The following is a 24082-nucleotide window of genomic DNA, read 5'->3' on the forward strand; positions in this document are numbered from 1 at the left end:
GAGGAAATGCATTGCCAAAAAACAGGACAATTGCATAAATTTTGCACATGCTAAATGTACATGTTTAGATGCAAATTTAGAAATAATACATCACATCTCACCACAATATGGAAAACTGAGACCGGGGGGGAACTTCATGACAACAGAATGAGAAGTGCATTGGAATATTATCTGGAATTTCATGGAATCGGCTTTGGTCCGTCAGGGACACACGAAGCAAGAAAAGCTGAGTGTACTGTACCTTTAAAATCCAGTTTTCATGGGTCACACAGCGCTTGAAAGGAACATACTTCCCGGTTTGGTGGGGGGATAGAACAGAATATCATCAACCTGGCAGGGCCTGCTCAACCAATGAGAGAGGTTTGTTTCCCACCCCTGTCCAGGCTGCCCCTGGACAGGCTTTTGCATGAAGTGTCAGGGTGGAAACTGAGCCCATAGAACCCCAGAGCAGTTCTGATTCTGAGGAGGAACAGCAATCCATGGGAGAGGAGCCTGCTCATCCCTCACAGGCAGAGCAGCTGGCAGAGATTCCTCCTGCCAGCATTCCTGAGATAGATAGTGACCCTGGCAGTGAGAGAGTGCGGGAACGGGGCTTGCTAGACGCTCCACGCAGACGCAGGGAGCGACGAGCAATGGAGGGTGCGGAAAGGAGGCGTAGCGCCCGTTTGGCACGCAAGCAACGGTCGCGTCCCGTGGACCCAAGGGAAAGAGGGAGGAACTCTCCCTAGCCCATAAGTTCAGGGTCTGCAAGTGATTCTCCTTCAAACAGGGACCAACTGCCTAACCCGGAGCATAGGCTACTCTGCTGTTCATTGCTTAATCGCTGGTGATTAGCATCTGAAAGAGTCATTAAGTTGTAAAAGGATTAAAGCCTTGAAAAGAATCCTTTTGTCTGTGTCTTGAGTTGGCTATTGGAGTAGACAGAAAGAAGCCGCTAGGGCGCTCCTGACATGAAGAAGCCAAAATCCCCGATTCTCCAGTGAAGCATCTGAAGGCTCCCCCTGAGAGTATCCCCCTCCCAATTTAATCCCATTCCTGCAATCTGTGCAGAGTTATAGTTTCCACCATCTCCCTTGTTCCTTCTCTGGGGTTGGGCACTTTCTCCCTGTTTGCAATGAAAGGCTTCTGTGTTCTGTGATCCCGATACCTCAGGAGATCAGTGTGGCGATAGAGCCCTAAGGCACATTTGTTTATCGCCAGATGAAAGAGTATAAGCTCACTGTTCCCTCACTTTTCCAAGAAGCCAAAATCCCAAATTATCCAGTACAGCATCTAAAGGCTTCCCCTGAGAGCACCCACCACCCCAATTTCATCCCATTCCAGCAAACTGTCACAGAATTGTCGCTTCCAGGTCGTTTTTTACTGCAAGCATCAGGGAAGCTAAACAATGCAATGAGAAGCAGGGAAGCGAAGTAATGTGCCAGAATCAGACAAGCCCCTAAGTGAAGTAAAGCAAATATCAAAGAAGGGAAGTAAGGCAAACATCAGAGAAGCAGCTAAGTAAGCAAGGATCAGATAAGTGCCCAGAGAAGCAAAGCAATACCACATCAGAGAGGTGAATTAACCCAACATCAGAGAAGCCAATCAACCCAACATCAGGCGAACATCAGGGAAGTGCATAATGAGGACTCTCAACTGGGAAAGCAAGGCTAAATACTCCCACTGGCAAAAGGAAGTACAGCACAATTCTGAAGTCTTGACAGCACACAATAGCGCTATGATGAGTCAGAAAGGCAGGCTAGTTACTGTAGTTACTCCAATTACCCTCCCTGGGGATAGTAGTGCCAATGGGGAAAATGAGTGAAGGGGGGGCACCGCTTGACCAGGTCACAGCCATGTCACAAAGGCACACCCAGGACTTAATGTGGAGGAACACGGCACACTGCAGTGGAACCGCGTGAGAACTGCTTTAACTGGAAAAAAAATGGAGTCAAAGGACTTTCAGATAATGTGGCTTTTCAAGACAGAAGCTGCTGGTTGGCAGTACACTGGTGGAAGGAGAAACCAATTGTGGCTTACCCGGATTTTCAAGAAGCCAGCTTTGGTCCTCGCAGGACTCCATGAGCAAGTGTATCGCACCAATAAAAGTCGCTTCACATAACATTTATTTATTTATTTGATTTATTTGATTTATTAGCTGCCCATCTGGCTGGCTACCTGGCCACTCTAGGTGGCGTACAATACTAATAAATTTATATAATCAACCAAACAAAACAAAAATAACAAAACAACACAGCTCTAAAAAGCCCTAACCCAACCTGAACTGCCAGGTTTTTAAAGCCCAGCAAAAGCTCATCAAAGAGGGGGCATGGCGGAAGTCACTAGGGAGGGAATTCCAGTGTGGGGGCCACCACAGAAAATGCCCTCTCCCTAGTCCTCACCAGCCTAGCTGTCCTGGCTGATGGGACAGACAGAAGGCCTACTGAGGCTGATCTTGTTGAGCGGCATCCCTGGTGTTGTTGGAGGCGCTCCTTAAGATAGACTGGGCCGGAACCATATAGGGTTTTAAAGGTCAATGCCATTACCTTGAATTGGGCCTGAAAAACAACTGGTAACCAGTGCAACTCCTTCAGCACTGGAGTGATGTGGTCTCGCCAACAGCTGCCTTTAATCAGGCAGGCCGCCGCATTCTGCACCAGCTGAAACTTCCGAACCATCTTCAAGGGTAACCCCACATGGAGCGCATTACAGTAGTCTAGGTGAGAGGAGACCAGGGCATGAACTACTTATGGGAGCAGATGGTTAGGGAGATAGGGGTGCAGCCACCGTATCAGATACAGAAGGTACAGCGCTACCAGGCACACGGGGGTTGGAGTGAATGTCATCTGACTGGCAGGGGCTGCTCAACCAATAAGAGAGGCTCCCCCCCCCCCGGTCCAGGCTCTCCCCCCTTTCTCCTTTGATAAAATCCTGGGAGGTTTCCTCCCCTGTCTTTAGAGAATTAGTGCTTTAAAATGTGCTATTTCAATGGGGGTGGGGAATCTCTGTAAATTCTGATGTGTGCATTCAGGGGACAAGCCTCATTGCCCACAATGGGAGTTACTTCTGAGTAGACACTAATTGGGTTGTGCTGGGAAACACAGGAGGGACAGGAATAATCTTCTTCTCCCCCCCCCCATTACTTCCTTCCTTAAATAAACAATCATTAGAGGAACACAGTGTTATTGTTGCCTGCTGAGATAAATTGAAGCTTCGAAGTTTTGACAATAAGGCTCTCTAAATGCGTTATTTTGATTCATGGGAATCTCAGTAACTTCAGGAGTGCGCATTTTGGGAACGAGCCCCATTGACCCCTGGGCAGGGCTAGCATACCCAAGGTCAATGCAGGGGTTGGGGCACATAGCAACTATACTGGAGAGAACACAACTTGAGGAAATGAATCGGACTTTAAGCAGTCTCTGGAAATCCGGTTTTTCCCTGATAAGCTCCAGGGTGGCTGCTGGATGGCCACGATGTCATATATCTCTAACGACCTCCAAATGCAGCCAGCTCAGAGTAACTCGCTCATGGAGACACCCCCCAGGAGATCTGACCTACCTTCTGTCCCCCCTGCTCTAAGCGACCCAGTCCACATGTAATGATAACCCATCAATTTAAAAACCAATGGGTTGTCGGGGACGTGCAAGCACGCTGCCTGCAACATGCCCGCTTCTTCTGCTTTAGCGCACAACCCACAACTGGCTTCTTCGTAGGTTGTGGAGTGTGATGTGAACCTGGATCGCTGGGTTGCTTAGGGGCCAGGGTGAATTACCCCATTTGCTTGGACGTGCTTCCCACAATACCTGTGTGATGCCACCCCTTACTTCAGTCAAACTGCTCCTCAAAAATCCACCTTTTCTGTGAAGCCTTTGGCATAACCCACTAGTTCCCATGCCCTACTTTAGCTAAGCCTAAGTAAATGTAGCTGAAGTATACCACCCCCAACCTGGTATACTTCCCTCCCCTTCCTCTGCTGTTTTCCCTTGTGTTAAATTTGGAAGCCCCTCAGGGCAGGCTTCGTGCATTCTGTAAAGTGCCATGCACACCAGTGCCTCTATACAATTAATAACAAAATCATCATTATTCCCTCTCACTCACAGAGCAACTCCTTTGCTTGCCTTCCCTCCATTTCCCCTGAGGAGACAGGTCAAATGCAAACTTCCTTTGGTAAGGAAGTAGGCCTGAGAGAAGCGAAGGGCAGGGCAGGGCAGCCGGTAACATTTGAGGTTAGATGCTCATCTCCCCCTTCAGTTGACATCCACTGAAGAAAATGTAAGTGCATCATGAAGGCCTCCAGTACAGGGATGGAAAAGCTTCAAGTGTATGGGGGGGTCTACTTGTTTTTTACTAGAGCCCCCAAAATCCATCAACCAGAACATGGTGCAAAAGACATACGCTTAGAGTTCAAGAATTCTGAGCCCAGGAAGTTGTTTTTGAGTATCAGAACAGAAGGGAGCTAACAGTCCTTCCCCACACAAATACACTTCTGGTTACCCCAAGCTTTCTTCATTTCACCAATATAACTGGGGGGGGGGGGGTGCGTGCGTGCATGCATGCATGCATGGGGAGAGTCTTGTTAAACAGTTGGCCGGCAGAAATATTTGCTGATGTGCTGATCAACCAGTAGATCCTACCTACCTTCAACTCACCCCTCTCTGCTCTTGTAGATTGACAGTGTGGTTCAGTGGTCAGAGTGCTGGGTTTGGCCTGTGGAGCATGGGTTCATATCTCCCCTCAGCACAAAGCTTATTGAGTGATTTTGAGCCAGTCACCTGGCTTCTCAGCCTACTTTGCAGAATTATTGTGAGGTTTAAAGGGGGACAGGTATGCTGCCTAAAAACAGAATTAAAAATGATAAAATAATAAATTTAATAAATAAACAAACATAAGTAATTCTCAAGTGTCCTTGCTATCATGGACATTATTTCCAGTCATGTGGCATTGTCGTTTTGAGTACTGGCCTTTCTGCACTCAGCCATGAAACTCACTGGGTGACTATGGGCCAATCACTCTCGGCCTAACCTATCTCAAAGTTGTTGTGAGGATAAAATGGTGGGAGGGAGGACTATGTGTGCTGCCTTCAGCTCCTTGGAAGGAGAACAGGATATAAATCTAATAATCAGTATAATCAATTAAAAACCACTCTGGGGGTGAGGACTTCCTTTGTTTCACTTAGTTGCTTCAAAGATTCCCCTGGTATGAAGGAGGCAGGTAATTCCTCTTAGATCAGCATTTCTCTCCCCTCAAATGGGTCTGTGTCCGCCAACACTTTCCCCTGGGTCAGCTTTTCCGAAATCTCTAGTATACATGTTAATTTGCTGCTGCCTACGCTTTAACATTTCAGAGGAGATATCTTGGTGTATTTGAACTGAGCTGCCCTGTATTGACTCTGTGGTTTTTATGATGACATGAACGTAGAAGACTTTTGTGGTTGGGATCGTTCTTTTTTCGTGAAGGGGCAAATGTGATGTAACATGATCTCTTTCTGCTTCAGGGGCTACCCCCTCCTCCAGAGTCATAATAATGGCTGAGCTAGCATGCAAGGAATTTTTCCAGGTGGGAGCCTTCCACTTTTTCAGGTAGACCCCCTAAAACAATGATTGTTTCTGTCCTCTGTAACTTTGGTGTTTTCCATCTGAACGGTGTGACGTTTTCCAGCATTGCACTTGGCGTGGCAACTTGCCGAGTGCCCACGTCCCAGCAGTGGCCCAGTGACAAAAGACTCTGGGGACGCCCCGCCTCCTCACCATCTCAACCTGCCTGTTCCCCTGCCTCTCGCTGTGGCCCAGACTGGGGTGGTGGTGAGGAGGAGGCACAGTAGATGCCACTGCCTACTTCCTCACTGGCTCTCTGTCTGTTAAGCAAGCAAGTGGTCACAATGATGAGAGAGAGGAGGAGCAATTGTGGCTGGTGTTGATGGTGCTGAGAAGGTAGACTCAGTGAGGGAAGGGGCCCAATGAGTGTGTCTTGCCCAAGGGCCCTCAGAAACCTGGAGCCACCACTGGTTGTTGTACTACAGTGTCATGGCATCAGTTATGACAATTTTCAGTCAGATTGGAAAGAGAGCCCCTGCTACAGAGGGAATTTTAAAAGGCACGGTTCATAGAAGCTTCGCGTTGCTTTCTGTGGCAGACCAGCCTGCTCTTCTGCTTGTACCTTTTGTATATTCCATTAAATTGGTATGACATTTCCAGGCATTTACCTCCTTCTCCAAAGGATCAGAACTGGCCTGCCCAATTTCACATAGTCAGGATGAAGGACCCCCATTTTATAGGCAATTTAAAAAGGCATACAGACACAGCCTGTTTCTCTTTTTTCTCCTTATATGGGGTTGAATACATGGATATCAATGGGTTGTTGTTGTTTTTTTAAATGTTATTTTAAATTGATTGCTATTAAATGTTTTCCTACATTCTCACATAACTATTTCTAGACTTCATTTGATATTTGTTGTTCAGTCGTTAAGTTGTGTCCGACTCTTCGTGACCCCATGGACCATAGCACTCCAGGCCTTCCTGTCCTGCGCTCTCTCCCGGAGCGTGCTCAAGTCCATATTCATTGCATCGGTGATGCTATCTAGCCATCTCATCCTCTGCCGCCCCCTTCTCCTTTTGCCTTCAGTCCTTCCCAGCATCAGGGTCTTTTCCCGGGAGTTTTCTCTTTGCATTTGGTGGCCAAAATATTTGAGCTTCAGCTTCAGTATCTGTCCTTCCAGTGGGCACTCAGGGTTGATTTCCTTTAGGATGGACTGAGTTGACCTCCTTGCAGTCCAGGGAACTCATAAGACTCTTCTCCAGCACCGCAGTTCGAAAGCATCAATTCTTCGGCACTCAGCCTTCCTTATAGTCCAGCTCTCACAGCCATATGTTACTACTGGGAAAACCATAGCTTTGATTATGCGGACCTTTGTCGGCAAGGTGATGTCTCTGCTTCTTACTATGCTGTCGAGGTTTGCCATAGCTTTCCTCCGAAGGAGCAAGCGTCTTTTAATTTCATGGCTACAGTCACCGTCTGCGGTGATCTTGGAGCCCAAGAAAATAAAATCTGTCACTGCTACCATTTCTTCCCCTTCTATGTGCCAGCAAGTGATGGGGCCAGATGCCATGATCTGAGTTTTTTTAATGTTGAGTTTCAAACCAGCTTTTGCACTCTCTACTTTCACCCTCAACAAGAGGCTCTTTAGATCCTCTTCGCTTTCTGCCATTAGGGTGGTATCATCTGCGTATCTGAGGTTGTTGATAATTCTCCCAGCAATCTTAATTCCGACCTGTGATTCATCCAACCCGGCGTTTCTCATGATGTACTCTGCATATAAGTTAAATAAGCAGGGCGACAATATGCAGCCTTGTCGTACTCCTTTCCCAATTTTGAACCAATCGGTTGTTCCATGTCCGGTTCTGACTGTTGCTTCTTGACCCTCGTACAGGTTTCACAGGAGACAGGTAAGGTGGTCTGGTACTCCCATCTCTTTAAGAATTAGCTAGAGTTTGTTGTGATCCACACAATCAAAGGCTTTAGCATAGTCAGTGAAGCAGAAATAGAAATTTTGCTGGAATTCTCTTGCTTTCTCCATGATCCAGCGAATGTTGGCGATTTGATCTCTTCATTTGATATAGTCCCTCCTAAATCTCTCTCCCATTAATACTGCTAGGTTGCATGGCCTCTTTCTGTATATTTTTAATTATAAAACATACCTTGCCTATCAGGCTACTACTAGTTGTAAATAATTAAAATTGCTTCTGCAGTTTGAGAAAAGTTATTAATTGGGCCATATTTCCATAACCATATGCTAATAGTATGTCTGATTTGAGGGGTGGGGTGGAATCAGAACAACCTAGGCTTATAAAGATTTAGTATTTGAATTATCTGATCAAAATATATAATATTCCCTGTTTTGATGAAGTCCAAAGCCATACTGAACTTTTATTTTCCCAGTCAGACATATGAATAAATACATGTGTCTGTCCTGTCATATCTAGTTTGCCCCTAAGTTTCTGTATTTGCTTCAGTTGCTGCTGCTAGATTTTTATTTATTTAAAACATTTATATCCCGCCCTATATCATTAAGATCTCAGATAAAATCAATTTAAACAGTATAAAACAATAACTAATTTAAACAGCTAAAAGCATATTAAAACATTAAACAAGCTAATACGAGTGAGAAAATTTAAAACAATAAAACAGTTAAAACAGTGTGCAACTTTAAGGAATTCAATTCAAGCCCTCAAAGGTTTTGGTAAAAAGCCATGTTTTAACTTGGCACCAAAACAAAACCAATGTCTGTGCCAATTGAGCCTCCAAGGGAAGGGCATTCCAGAACTGGGGTGCCACAGAAGAAAAGGCCCTCTCCCACGTCCCACCATAGTATATGTCTCGCACTGGTGGGACACAGAGGAGGGCCCCTCCAACAGATCTCAATCCTTGGTGAGGCATATATAGGGAGAAGCGCTAGATGGGATCGATCTGGCCTTCAGAATTAGAAGCTAGCATACTGTCTTGTTCCTTCCTAGTTTTTTTTCTAGGAGAAGGTACAGGTCAGCTTTAATCATCAGAGTATCCTACACAATGTCCTGCACTGTCATTTTGTCCTTACGGTGTCATTCCCTTCCTATCCTGCTAGCTAAGGTTTTGACATTCTGAAGCCGGAAAGGTGTCTTCTTGTGGAGACTTCAGACTTCTCCCTGGGCCAATCTTCATGGGCAATTTACTGTGGAGGGGGGGCACTTTGAGGTCGTTTGCGACACATGATGTCATTGCCAATCCACAGCAAAGCCGCTGCTTCACTCTGGAAAAGGTGCAGTTTCCGAAAGTCCTTTTACTGCATCTTTTCCCTAAAATGCGGCTCGCAAGCGGTTTTGCCACAGTGTGCCATGTCCCCCGCATTAAATCCTGGGCACGCCTCTGTGACCTGACAGTGATGTGGTCAAGGGGGTGGGACACCCCATTCCCTCTTGTTTCCCCAATCTAAGTCGCTTTTTCCATTGAGAAAATCCCCAGGACTGCAGCAGAGACCATGCCGCAGTAGTGGGGACACTCATTCGTCTTCGGTAGCCTGCTTTTAATCTTTAACATATCCGCCCCACCTTCTGTGAATGTTTGCTCAGAAGTAAGAAGTCAATCTCACACCTCTGCAGTGAATCTTTAACATATTGCAATGCTGGACGAGAGCCTCTGTGAAGCTCCCCTCGCCCCTGCATTTTTACTCAGAAGTGAGAAATAAATCTTGCTCCCCCACAGGGAACCTTTAACGTATCCCAGTGCATATGGAGACGTGGTATACTGCTAAAGCGCTCAAGCGTTAACAGGCAGGTTAAAGTTCTTTAAATGCATTAGTGCTTTAACCCTTTAGCGCTTTAGCTATATACCGTGGCTCTGTATGCATTGGGATATGTTAAAGATTCACTGTGGGGGAACGGGATTTATTTCTCACTTCTGAGGAAACATGCACAGAAAGCGGGGGTGGGGGGCTTTACAGAGACTCTCATCCAGCATTGCGATATGTTAAAGATTCACTGCTTTAACTCTTTAAGGGTTTAATGCTTTAGCGCTATGGGAGTCTTGTTTCTGTGGAGAAAGCCTGGCAAGCACACTTGTTGGTGGGACATAGGGAAATGTCCAGACAAAAGGCTCTGTGCCTTTTCTCTAGATGCCTGATATCCCTTACAATACTTTCCCTCACCCGAAGCAGGGGAAAGAGGGGGGCGGGGATGGGCACCAAGCCTGTCATACGTGGTTGACTCTGCCCACCCCACCCCAAAGTAAGGTTGATTAGAGTGATGTGTGACCGGTGAAAGCTGGTGGTTTGGGAGCGGTATAGTCTGCTTTTTTGTGTGCTACTGACGGACCAAAGCTGATTTCAGGAAAAAGTGGAGAAAAGCTTAAAGTGATTCTCAATGCTTTTGGTGAAGATTCCGCCCTTGTCAGCCTTACCCATCTTCAGGAAGGCTTGAATACATTTTGCCACTATTTATTAATAACAGAGGACAGATAAAAGGAAGTACTGTTTCACATGGTGCAACGCTGAAATTTGCTGTCACAGGATGTAGTGATGGCTACCAATTTGGGTGGCTTTAAATGGGCACTAGACACATTCAAGGAAGAGGTGGCTATTAATAGTTACTAGTCATGATGGCTATATATTACTGACAGTCAGAGCCGGCCCAAGACATTTTGTTGCCTGAGGCAAAGGACAAAATGGTGCCCCCCATCCATTCCATGTACAGGACTGCTTGTCCTGCTTTTGTGCCTTTAAAAACTGTTTGGTCTGCAGACGCTACCAAGTAATAATACTTATTGTGCCATGAAAAACATTGCCTTGTGATTCATGCAGATCAGGTTTCTGTTAAAGACCAGGAACAGGACAAGCCCTGCTTTTCCTGATCAGTTGGCAACCCTAGGTGTGGAAGAGAAAGAGATGAACATGAGTTCTCTCCCTGTTTCTTCATCTACCCTGAATAAACATTGCACCTCTTCTTTCCACAGGCCTGTTGCCATCCATGGGGCACAACATCGACACCTCCGCGGCTGCCCTGTTCTTCTCCAATGTCAGCAAACAGTTTGGGTATCAGGTCCTGCAGCTTGGGGAAGGCTCTGAAGCAAGGTAATAACCCTCCAACTCACCCCCAGATACAATTGGGAGATTTGCCTGCGTAGGGGGAAAACTTATATTTGGGGACCTCCTAGCTGTGGGAAAGGAGTGATTACAGTTGCCTGGTAGGGCATTTGTGCCTTTAACAGCTGCTGGGCATGCAGAAATATGGCATGGACAGAATATAGGGTTGCTCCGTGTCCTCTTTTACAAAGGACAGTCCTCTGGCAAGCCCTTTAAATAGAAGGGCTGCCAGAGACTGTCTTCTGTTTCAAGAGCTGGCCTGTCCAATTCCAGTTTAAAGAACCATAAGAACCGTTGTCTGTCAACAGCACCTTGCTGGCAGACTGAACAGGCAGGAACATGGGTTACCTGCTCACAGTCTTTCGCACCGTGATGAGGTGTACCGTATTTCTATTTAAACTATACATTTGTATCTATATACACACATTAGCATATGCAATTATATGTCCTCTTTTTTAGTGATGCATGCCCTCTTTTTTGGCAACTAATAAGTGGCCACCCTTGACAGAAAGCAGCAGGAAGGCTTCATCTCCTAAATGTCCACCTGTGAGGTTGCTGCTAAAGGCACAGTAAGAAAAACTGATGTCAGGAAAGGCTTAGGAAGCACACCACTGAGGAAGCGAGGCAAAAACTTTATTGTGTCTGTCTCTGCAACAAGAACAGAACAGCCACAGGAAATTCCCCATTCCTCCCAGGTACAACTAGGTAGGAACTAAACTGTATAATGACATTATCTACACAGTTGGCAACTCTAGGTAGGGCCCAAGCAGATCTCCTTGGGAAGAGTATTCCACATTTTAGCAAGCACTACCAAAGGCCCTGTCTCCTCTCCTGTGAAATCTTCCTTATCAGAGAAGAGGGATTCTGAACAGGGCCATTTCTGATGGTTGAGTGTGGGTTTATGTGGGTGGAAGTGTGTGTGTGTGTGTATGTACAATGGACTACATGGGGTCCAGCTTCTCAAGGACAAAGTCTGAACTGAGTGAGGATGCTTGAGTGCTCTGGATGCCCGAGTTAAGCACAAAAGCATTTACAAGATGGAAAGAAAAGAGGAGTCCTGTTCATGGGTTCACTGTTTTCACTATGCTGAATTTTCAGTCTGTGGCTGACTAACTTGTTTGCACCCAGTTTGGTTTCATTTGGTTTCAGGGGAGGGGGTTACTTCCAATCTGTTCCCCTTTTTATTGAGCCATGCCTTATCTTCTACATGGTATTGCTGAGGAAGTGAGAGTGAAGGGTTGTGACGGAGCGGGGGTGGGGGAAGTAGGGTTTGCACCATTTGTTTTATAGGCAGGAGTTCCCTAATTGGTGTATGATAGGCAGAACTTCAGATGGTGATTTATTTATTTAAAATATAGCACCTTTCAGTAACAAATTCCAAAGCAATATACAATATTAGTTACAACAACTATTAAAATAAAAATAAAAATTCACAATAAAACAGAAAATCTAATTGAGGGTGCAATCATATGCATGTTTAGACAGAAAAAAAGGCCTACATGGCTGGCTGGGGAATGCTGGGGGTTGTAGGCCTTTTTCTGTCTAAACATGCATAGGATTGTGCCTTAAGGTAGGCATTAATATCAGTAGATGCTTGGTTAAATAAATATGTTTTTAACAGGCACTGAAACACTATCAGGGTTGGTGACTGTTGTACTGTTTGGGGGGGGGGAAATTCCAGAAGCAGGGCACCACAACCAAAAAGGCCCTGTCCCAGGTTGCTGCCAGATGTACACGTGCAGGTGATGGAACGCCCAGAAGACCCTGATCTGTAGATTTCAATGAACTTTCCTAAATGGTTACATTGCCACACCAGGAAAATGTTCTGTCTGTCTGATGTCTGTCAGTCATAATGCTGTCAAAGGCATGGGAGCTATGAAAAGGTGACAACCCTATCCAGGGGCTTGAAGCTGAGATTTGGGGTCCTTTGGGAAAAAAGTTAAATCTTCATTACTGATACCACCCTGCACCTGCTATTACTTCTCTTTCAGCATCGTTGTGGGAGCTCCCGGTGAGCTGAACTCCACGGGGAAGGTGTACCAATGCAAAATGCAGAGTGGGGAGTGTGAGGATGTTCCCCTCGAGGGTGAGTTGCAGGATGCCAGGATTTTGTAGGCCCTGAATTAAAGGCCATCAGTGAGCCCAACCATAACTGACAAAGATCATGGCACAAGAACTGAGAGACAACCCCAGAAACTTCACTTTGTTATTACATTTTAATGTTGCTGATCCTCCAAGTTGTTCAGGGCAACATACATGACACCCCTCCTGCATTTTTATTTCCACAGTATAACAACTTTATGAGGTATGTTAGGCTGAGAGATAGTGACTGGTCCAAAGTCCACTCAGCTTCATGACTGAGCAAAGATTTAAAGTCTTGGCCAGATTCTGAAACTCTGCCTAATACACCACACTGCTACTCCAGTCCCCTCCTTATCCTGTACTTCATATGTGTGTCACAGAGGACTCTGGGGTCTATTTGTGTGTGCCTGGTCTCTAAGTTCATGGCGGTTGCCTCAGAATGTTAGAGGTGGCTCCAAGGCAGGGGTGGGCAAACCTTTGGGTTGGGGGACATATTGCTCCCCATGGGATCCTTTGGGGGCCACCCATTCATACACCCATTCACATACAGACACCCATTCTCTCTCTCTCTCTCTCATAGCCCCCATGTGCACACATAATTGCTGATTCTGCTGGGAAATGGGTGCGCAAGGGGAACCATCCATGTGCAGCCTGTTTCCTTGCAGAATTGGGCTCCGCCTCCCACTACCCACGAAACAACTGTCTGGGGAAATATCAGGATCCCCGTTTTGAGGGAAAACAGGGTGTGCAGGGATGACTTTACTTGTGCACCCTGTGTGATGGTGGCAGGGGGAATTGGGGGAGACAGAGCACTTGTGGCGGCTGCATGGAAGCTGTGAGTTGCCCACCCCTGCTCTATGGCAGGGGTGCCATAGGGTGAGCAGGGGTGCTCACTCCCACTAACCATCCCTGGTGCTCTGTCCAAAGTGCGAATGGTGGTAGTCTTGCTTTGGTGGCCCCCTTACTGGCTTTTAGGCCTTGGCCGCTGACCAGCCTTGCTCAGGACTGGAGCCAGCCCTGCAGAGATGTTTGTGTTGTGTGTATGTGTGCGTGGGGGGGGGGGCAGGGGGCATCTATAGAACAGGAGGAAAGTCAAGTGTGTGTCTCCTTCAGCATTAACCCATTTGATCTCTGTCTATTTGCAGGGAATTCTGAAGTGTCCCACCTTGGCATGAACCTGGCAAGTGACATGCAGGGGTCTAAGATGATTGTGAGTCTGCACTGGAGGGCTGGAAGAGAAGAGGGTGCCTTTCACCCATCAGAACTGGGTGCAGGGTTCAACAGGGCCTTTTAACAGTGACATGACAGGCAGAAATCAACAGATAAAGCTGTTTCTCATTCCTGACCTGCATGCTGAGAAAAGTTTTGCCTGTCGATTTCAAATGAACTGTTGAAAGCGCCAAGTGGGAGGCAGCTTGATGGGGCCCTCATTTTCTTTTTACAATTGTTATGTTCCCACAATCTACCAGTACAGTACAGTGCCCCATGCAACACCAATGATAAACTGGGAGTTTGAGCACTGTGTGGGCTGGAAAAGGAGCAGATCCAATAGGGGAAACACCGCAACAAAATTCCCGGTGAGGTAAAGCTGATACTGCGGAAATAGGGCCCCTGTCTCTGTTTCCTGGATCCATTAGAGCAGGGGTGGGAAACCTCAGGCCAAATCCGGCCCTCCTGGGGTCCTAGTCCATCCTTCTGGGCTTCACCAGGTGGCTGCTGACTGCCTTTCCCCTGACTGCCAATTTGGTGGTTTTCCTGCTTTTGCACTGTTTTTTTCCAGTTCTGAAAGTTTGAAATGCCCCCCCTAAGGCTTAGTTACTGGGAGTAAGAGCTGTAAGCTAAAACATGCTTGTATTTTGCCCCCACCCCACTGGAATGCAGCCCCCTCTTGAGAGCTTCTCTGAAGTGGAATTCAGCCCTTGGGCTGGAAGAAGTTCCCCACCAATGCATTAGAGCCCCAGGAATCCTTAGAAGGCTGGCCCAGAGACATTTTTGTGTCTGAGGTGAAAACCCCAAAGAGCATGCACCCCCCCCCACACACACACACTAATTAATATGGGACACAATCCACTGGGAAGAGCTTTTGGACAGTTCCCAGTCATGTCAAGCAGGACTTGTGCAGAAGAATTTCCCTGTGGATGATGCCCCTTGAGTTACATCATTCTTCCGCTTTGCATTCAAAGACTCCCACCTGAAGTAGCCCCTCCCCTTCCCTCATCGTAGTGCCATCTTTGGTGACATGCACTGCCCTGCTGCTGAGATTCCCAGAATCTCCTTCTCCATTCTCCTGGCCACTAACCTCACTTTTTCAAGAATATTCTTTGTCCCTAATTTCCTCCTGTTGTTGTTGTTGTTGTTGTTGCTAAACTGTTTATTTGAACCCTCTTCTCCTGCAGGCTTGTGGGGCACATGAACAGCGTTGTGACAAAAATCTGTACGTGAGTGGGTTGTGCTATCTCTTTGATGCTAGACTGAATGAACACAAGACTATAGCAACTGGGTACCAAAGTAAGTTGGAGTTGTGCCTTGACCTTGGGGCAGGGGAGGGCCAAAGGTAAACTAAGATTTACTGATAGATCTCTTGGTGATTTGCAGTAGATTGACAGGGCTCTCTGGCTCCCAATTGTTTAGCCATAGCAATTTCTAGGTCTAAATTAGACAGTTAGAATAGAATCCCTGATCCGTAGTGACTCAGAGGCTGATTTGGATTTGTGCATGGAGGTCATCCCAGTGCTCGTGGGATACAGTAGGTAATTAGTTCCACTTCCTGAGCCACCATTTTGCATCTGACTCCAGTTTGTGGACCTCCGGGTTCTAGTAAAAAAAGCATAGTAGATCTCACAAGCCTGAAGCCTGCCCTCCCCAGTCTTAAGTGAACCCCATTCCGATCTGAACACCCACAGCACAGAGCCCAGAACTGGAAGGGTTTCTGGCTTCATAGCAAAAGAATAAATAAATAAAAATAGCATCTCCAGTCTTTTCATAACTGCTATGTTGGTAATCCTTACAACAACTTTGTACCGTCAGTCAGTCTTATCACCATGATGCAGGTGGGTGGGGGCTGGGGGGATGATGCAACAGTTCAGTTTAGTTTATTATTAATTTGTTCCACTTTCCCTTTTTTTATAAAGCAGCTTACAAAAAGATAATGACAACAAAATGAAAACAAATAAATTAAAATACAGAAAGGAAAGCAATCAAAGTTAAAACTTCAAAATGGCAGCAGTTCTAAAACTTCCAGCGATTAAAAAACACACAATAAAACAGCAGCTTGGAGATTAAAACAAACAGCTGCCAGAAAAAAGGTCTTTACAAATTACCTAAACATGGAAAGAAGGGGTGCCTGGTTGGATACACCATTGCACTGGCTTGGTAAAGCTATCTAAGTGAATCAATGGCATTCCCTGAATCCTTGAGCTTTTCTACAGGAGGCTGTTAATCGGCTGTATGTACTTTCAGTTTTGTCACAGGACTGAGATCCAAGCAGTACATGAGAAACGTTTCCTTTCCTGCTTTTCTAATACATAACCTCTAGGTGACACTGCGCTATAGCAGCATAGCACAAATACACAAGTTAAAATTAAAAAAGTGTTTTCTTTTGGTTTTACAATTAAATGCCACACTTTCCCTGCTCTAAAAAAAAAAAACTTGCAGAAAGTAGTCTTTAAACACAGAAGTGAAACTGAAGGGTTACAACATCATCTAAAGAATCCATAAACAACTGTGAGTAGGGAATGACAAGCACATGATAAATGCCTTGTATCGAAAAGCCCTTTATGTAGCAAAAACGGCACCATCCACACGTATCAGCAGACCCGGGGGAACTCCAAGGTTTGTACAAGTACAAAAAATATTTGCGGGGATAGCCTAATTGGGGGATGGGGGAACTGACCAAAAACAGTCAATGAGGACTGAGGATGTTCAGCAGGAATAGAATGCTGAATGACTATTGGGGAATGGGGGTAGAAAAACTGGGGGAAACGGAATGGAGTATTCTGGAAAATGGTATGGCTACTTGGCTGGAAGCAAGAACAGGAACACTCCACACTGCAACATTTTGTTGCAAGTTCCACTTGTCCATGTATAAACTACATTTCCAGAGCTCAAAGTGGTGAATGAGAACAAAAAAGAAGAAACCATGACAAAATGAAAGAACCAATATACAGCTGTAAACAAATATAGCTGCAGAAACAGAACCGCATCGAACAAAAGTTTGCCACTAAAGAAAAGTCTTGTGACCCCTTCCAAATCCTGGCAAGGATGCTGATTTTCAGACTTCCTGAAGCAGGTGACTCCAGAGTTTAAGGGGCCACTGCCATTAAGGCACTTGCTTTAGCTGCTTCCCTCCTTACTCACCATAAAGGGCTCCTTCACACTGAACTTTTATCCTGCAACTGAGATTGCTCCTTCACAGAAGGTTTCACTAGATGCACTTTGTTCCGTTTTTAAATAGATCGCAGATAATGAGCAAGCAAATTACCCCGTTGTGTTCTGCTTCAGTTTCCTCCGTGAAAAGAGGAAAAGGGGCAAGAAGAGGAGTAAGATCAATGAAAGAGAATGGAAGACTCAGATACTGGGAGAAGGAGGGGGAAGGGGGTGGGGGGAAATGAAGCACGTGAAAAAGGGAGTCGTTGTGATCCTGCATTTAAAATGGAAGCAGAAAGCCCCGTTTTAAATGCAAGATTTTAGGCTCATGTAGAGATGCCCAAAGACTGGCAGGATCTCAAGTGGTGTCTGGGCTCAGGTAGGGAGAGATGGACAGACTTGCTAGGATTCTACACAACTAAAAAAGGCATGGGCGTCCTGTCCCATTCTGCATTTGCTTAACCCTCTCTGTAACATCCTGCAATGGGAGTAGGGTTGCTAACAGTGAAATACAATAATTTTGTTTCTGCTCACAAATCATGCAAACATGTGCTGTTTGCAATACTGAATGCAAGTGGGAGTGCTTTTTCAATAAGTGTTCACAAAATGCATTTTTTTAAAAATGCACACTTTGAAATGGACATTTAAAAAAATACGCATTTTTATGCTTTAGCAGTGGGGGAAAGTGTGCACTTTTGAGAAGTATGCACAGAAATGCAGATTTTTCCTGTTCTAAATGTGCACAAAAACAGCCAAAACAAGCTTCAAAGTGATTTTTGGAGAATTTAGGCAAGCCCAAAAATTACTGGTTCTGCTATCCCTAGTTGCTAATCTTTGTATTAGCCCCTGCAGTTGTCTCATTAGATGCTGTTGAAAGGACAACAATTAGCAAGAGATCCTGTTTGTCTCCATGCCATCAAAAGCTTCTCTAGCTGATTTCTGCATATCAAGCCCCTGCTGAAGGGGCAAGAACAGGTCAGGACATTTTTTTAAGCAACCCTAGATAGAAGTCAAGACAGAGGCAGAAGGAGCTTGATTTCTTCCTTGCCAAAACATCACGCTCTTAGGCCCTGGCAAAGCAGGGGAAGGTGTGGTTTATGAAATCTTTACCTAGAAATTCCAAAGTTAACCAAAGGTTGGAAACCAACATGAGATATGATTGTCAAGAAGCATGGGGGGGGGGGGGGAGGTGATCAACCATTACTTCCGTTTTCAGAGAATAAAGCACTTCTAAATTTGAAGTCTAAAATGTAATGCCCATCGAGAGCATCTGGGTTAAAATAAATGGAGCAAAGAATAAAAGGAACCTGGTGGTCGGAGTCTACTACCAACCACCCAATCAAGGAGAAGACGAGGATGAAACTTTTGAAAAGCAAATTGCCAAGGTTTCAAGGAAGCATGATGTAGTAGTAATGGGGGACTTCAATTTCCCCGATACTTGTTGGGAGACAAATCCTGCAAAATATGGCACCTCCAGGAAATTCCTGACTTGTGTGGCGGATAATTTCCTCCTACAGAAAGTAGAGGAAGGAACTAGAGGATTGGCTAACCTTGATTTGATCCTAACCAACAGAGATGACTTAGTGGATCAAGTAGCAGTTACAGGAACTCTGGGGGAAAGCGACCATGTTATACTTGAGTTCTTGGTTCTAAAGGAAGCAAAAGCCGAGTGTAGCCAAACGCATACCCTGGATTTTAGGAAACTGATTTTAATAAACTCAGAACAATGATAAGGTCCCATGGCAAGCGACTCTTAACAAGTCCAAGATGGGTGGGAGTTTAAAAAAAAAAAGAAAATCTCAAGGCACAATTACAAACAATTCCAACAAGAAAAAAAGATGGAAGACAACAGAAGAAGCCAATGTGGCTTCACAAAAAGCTTAAGAGATGACCTAAAAACAAAAAAAGACACATATAGGAAGTGGAAGGAAGGCCAAGCAACAAAGGAAGAGTACAGGCAGGTAGCACAGAATTGCAGGGATGGCATCAGGAAGGCTAAAGCTGAGGAAGAGCTGAGGTTAGCGAGGGGTGCTAAAAGCAACAAAAAAGCTTTCTTCAGCTATGTGCATAGTAAAAGACAGAGGAAAGAAATGGTGGTTCAGCTCTTAAATAATGATGGCAAAATGATAACAGATGACAAAGAAAAGGCAGAAGTGCTCAATTCCTACTTTGGCTCAGTCTTCTCCCAAAAGAGGGGGTCTATGACCCCTCTGGCAAAGGCAAAGTACAGGCTGAAGGGGAAGGATTGCAGCTTGAGATGGATAGGCATATGGTCAAGAAACACCTCATTACTTTGAATGAGTTCAAATCTCCAGGGCCAGATGAACTGCACCCTACAGTAATAAAGGAACTGGCAGAAGAACTCTCAGAACCACTGTCTATTATCTTTGAGAAATCATGGAGGATGGGTGAAATGCCAGATGACTGGAGGGCTAATGTTGTCCCTATCTTCAAAAAGGGTAAAAAGGAGGAACCTGGGAACTACAGACCAGTCAGTCTGACATCAATCCCTGGGAAAATTCTGGAGCAGATGATAAAGCAATCCATCTGGAAGCACCTTGAAAACAATGCAGTGATTACTTGAAGCCAACATGGATTTGTCAAAAACAAATCCTGCCAGACGAATCTGATCTCATTTTTCAATCAGGTAACCTCCCTTGTGCACTGTGGGAATGCTGTGGACATAATATACCTTGACTTCAGCAAAGCTTTCAACAAAGTGCGCCATGATATCCTGATGAGCAAACTAGCTCAAAGTGGGCTAGATGAAACAATGATCCGGTGGATCCACAGTTGGCTACAGAATCGTACCCAAAGAGTGCTTATCAATGGGATCTTCTCAAACTGGGGAGAAGTAATGAGCGGGGTACTGCAGGGCTCAGTCCCGGGCCCAGTGCTCTTCAACATTTTTATTAATGACTTGGAGGAGGAGGTGCAGGGAATGCTGATCAAATTTGCAGATGACAAAATTGGGCGGGATAGCAAATACTTTGGAAGACAGAAACACAACTCAAAATGATCTGGATAGACTGGAGCGCTGGGCAGAAAACAGCAGAATGACATTTAATAGGGATAAATGCCAAGTTCTGCACCTAGGAAAAAGAAACCAAATGCACAGTTACAAGACGGGGGATATGTGGCTCAGCAACACTACAAGCAAGAAGGATCTTGGAATTGTTGTCGATCACAAGCTGAATATGAGCCAACAATGTGATGTGGCTGCAAAAAAGGCAAATGCTGTTTTGGGCTGCATTAATAGAAGCATAGCTTCCAAATCCCATGAAGTACTAGTTGCCCTCTCCTTGGCACTGGTTAGGCCTCATCTGGAGTACTGTGTCCAGTTCTGGACACCGCACTTTAAGAAGGATGCAGACAAGCTGGAGAGTATTTGGAGGAGGGCAACGAAGATGATCAGGGGACCGGAAACAAAGCCCTATGAAGAGAGACTGAAAGAACTGGGCATGTTTAGTCTTGAAAAGACTGAGGGGAGATCTTCAAGTACTTGAAAGGTTGTCACAGAGAGGAAGGTCAGCATCTCTTCTTGATCATCCCAGAGTGCAGGACATGGAATAATGGGCTCAAGTTACAGGAAGCCAGATTCCGTCTGAACATCAGGAAAAACGTCCTGACTGTTAGAGCAATATGACAATGGAATCAATTACCTAGGGAGGTGGTGGGCTCTCCCACACTGGAGGCGTTCAAGACGAGGCTGGACAGCCATCTGTCAGGGATTCTCTGACTTGGATTCCTGCATTGAGCAGGGGGTTGGACTCGATGGCCTTGTAGGCCCCTTCCAATCCTACTATTCTATGATTCTAAGTTTCTTAGGAAAGCTTCCGGCAGAGTTCCTTACAAGAGACCAGCGTTAAGGAAATTTCCAAGGCAGGTTAGGTAGAACAGTCAGGAATGTATTAAAGCACAAACACAGCAGTGGAGAGTGAGTTGGAACTGAGTCTCCTGAATACAAAAAACAGGAGATATTTATACATGCTGAAAGCCTGGAAAACAAAGAAAATACACTACGTGTGCACAGGAACTACTTTTACTCAGGAACTACTTTTACTCAGTCTTATCAGCACAGCTGCATTCTTATCTCTTGCTTCTAATTTTCTAACCTAGCCTAGAGGTAAGGAATGTCCTGCCTATAATGAGAAAGTTCCAGTTACCTTCTCATGATCAGGCACGTACACATTCTCTCAGTCTCATCAAGCACCTTGAATATTGCTTGAATCGAACCACTTAGGAGTCCTGGTCAGGCCTATCTTCACAATTCCCCCTTTGAGCCTATCAGACTCACCATCTATGCTTGTATTGTCATCAGTTGCTCAATCTCTTTCTCATTCTCTCTCCTCTTCCCATATCTCTCTTTGCATTCTACTGACCATCTGGTGCAGTTCAACTTTATTTATAGTTTTAGTAGTAGATTTAATACAACATTTAATCAAAGCCATAAGTACATGGAATACAACAATACAGACAACAATAATTCAAATCATCAGTGCTGTAAATTATGATAATTTGCAACATTTTTGCTCCCCAGCTTCCAAGGATGGATCCAAACCATGACCAAAGGGACCACTGATCTTCTTGATGTAGCTGGGCAGCTACTTTTCGAATGTGAGCAGCTTGATCACATCTATCTTTTGTATTATCAGGAATGTATATGCAACAGTCTTTCCCAATTAAGGCACGTACTCCACCTTTGCTAACCAGGGTGAAATCTAAAGCCATTCTGTTCTGTAAAACCATTTGTCTTATGCTGCTAAGTTTGGTGATAATGGCTTCGAACCCTAAGGCTGTAAAGTTGGGTACTTCTTCAAGCACAGCAGATAAGTTTCATTGCTTTGGACGCGCCATACATTTGAAGCCAGGTTCCGAAGAGTCAGGTTTCTGTGATGCTCTCTTATTGTGGAGCCTGCCTTTAGGCAGAATTTTGAGCACTCTATAAGTAGGTATTGCAGCTGCCACATAACAGTTTCCATTCCACCCACTAGGCAGATGCTTATAAGCTTTATCTCTGCATATAAAATAACAGCCTGCTAGGTATGGGGATACCAAGTCATCTTGTCTGCCTCCTGAGGAATCTGTATAACGACCAAGTAGCAACGGTAAGAACAGACCACGGAACAACGGACTGGTTTAAGATTGGGAAAGGAGTACGGCAGGGTTGTATACTCTCACCCTACCTATTCAACCTGTACGCAGAACACATCATGCGACGTGCTGGGCTTGATGAATCCAAGGCTGGAGTTAAAATCTCTGGAAGAAACATTAACAATCTCAGATATGCAGATGATACCACTTTGATGGCTGAAAGCGAGGAGGAGCTGAGGAACCTTATGACGAAGGTGAAAGAAGAAAGTGCAAAAGTTGGGTTGCAGTTAAACCTCAAAAAAACCAAGATTATGGCAACCAGCTTGATTGATAACTGGCAAATAGAGGGAGAAAACGTGGAGGCAGTGACAGACTTTCTGTTTCTAGGCGCAAAGATTACTGCAGACACTGACTGCAGCCAGGAAATCAGAAGACATTTACTTCTTGGGAGGACAGCAATGACAAATCTTGATAAAATAATTAAGAGCAGAGACATCACACTGACAACAAAGGTCCGCATAGTTAAAGCAATGGTATTCCCCGTAGTAACCTATGGCTGCGAGAGCTGGACCACAAGGAAGGCTGAGCAAAGGAAGATAGATGGTTTTGAACTGTAGTGTTGGAGGAAAATTCTGAGAGTGCCTTGGACTGCAAGAAGATCAAACCAGTCCATACTCCAGGAAATAAAGCCAGACTGCTCACTGGAGGGAATTATATTAAAGGCAAAACTGGAGTACTTTGGCCACATAATGAAAAGACAGGATACCCTGGAGAAGATGCTGATGCTAGGGAAAGTGGAAGGCAAAAGGAAGAGGGGCTGACCAAGGGCAAGATGGATGGATGATATTCTGGAGGTGACGGACTCAGCCTTGGGAGAGCTGGGGGTGGCGACGGCCGACAGGAAGCTCTGGCATGGGCTGGTCCATGAAGTCACGAAGAGTCGGAAGTGACTGAACGAATAAACAACAAGAGGGCAGTAAAAGGCTTGTTACAACAGGAGGACATCATTCATTGTCAGTAATAATCTATACAGGAAGGACTTGCACCTTTTATCCAGGTCATATTTGAAAAATATGCTCTATTCGTTTAAAAATCTCCGCATAACTGTACTGCCATTACACTGCCAACAATATTTACCCCAAATACCAAAGGACAATTTCACATAATCAGAACTATTACTTTGTACATCTTGCCAGGTGGCTGTTTCTGGTAGATCTAGGTAATAGGATTTAGTAATTTCAGTCTCATTTAGTGCGATTGGTATCCTTGGTATGCCTCCATGGGCATGGACTGGCCCATGGCTGCAGATCCAGCAGTTGGATACATTTAAGTGTATTTGAATCTGGTTCACTACTTTCAGAAAAGTGTTCTCTGCTTTCAGGCAACAGAAGATGCCAAGCAGCAGGATGCAGGTGGGCCACATCATGAGAATGTGCCTCTGGTGGATGCTGAGACAACTTTCTTCACTAACAGGCACTATGCTCACTGCTAGGCTTATGCTCACCTTGCCAGCGGGTGCGTGACTCACTACTGGTCTCTTAGAGGTGGCTATTCTGTCATTCAGAGGAGGCTAAAGCGTTGAAGGTCTAAGAAGATCACACACAATAGCAGGGAAAAGGGCAACAGCCAGCACCACAATAGTAATCAGAGACGTTTTTCTCTTTTCGGGTCCAAAATAACCCAAAGGCTGATGAACTCCACATTAGGGCATTTCCAGCGTTATCTGGTTCTGGGGCATGTCGTCTCTAGGGGTCCACACTTTCTTGCAGTGGGATGTGTGGATCCAGATAGGTTGTCCTTGCAACTTCACAGCAGTGTGGGTGGTCAACAGCACCTGATGGGGTCCTTTCCAGCGAGGCTCAAGGGAAGACTTACTTTGATTGACTTTGTCATAAACCCAGTCTCCAGGCTGTAGATCAAGACACTGTACTGTAGGGACATCTGGAAGCG

The 24082-nt window shown here is 45.3% G+C and overlaps 1 protein-coding gene across 1 annotated transcript in view; it reads left to right on the forward strand.

The window, feature by feature from the left end:
• The window catches only part of ITGAL (integrin subunit alpha L), a 104757-nt gene that overhangs the window by 23223 nt on the left and 57452 nt on the right, over positions 1 to 24082 (forward strand). Inside the window, exons 2-5 of the mRNA XM_084805888.1 lie at positions 10462 to 10579; positions 12583 to 12677; positions 13819 to 13883; positions 15070 to 15181. Of these exons, the coding sequence (XP_084662014.1) occupies positions 10462 to 10579; positions 12583 to 12677; positions 13819 to 13883; positions 15070 to 15181 (390 nt within the window). The remainder of the gene's footprint in view (positions 1 to 10461; positions 10580 to 12582; positions 12678 to 13818; positions 13884 to 15069; positions 15182 to 24082) is intronic.

This window comes from Heloderma suspectum, chromosome 6, assembly GCF_057233095.1.
Source record: "Heloderma suspectum isolate Gila_16-S chromosome 6, 16-S_ref, whole genome shotgun sequence".
NCBI lineage: Eukaryota > Metazoa > Chordata > Lepidosauria > Squamata > Helodermatidae > Heloderma > Heloderma suspectum.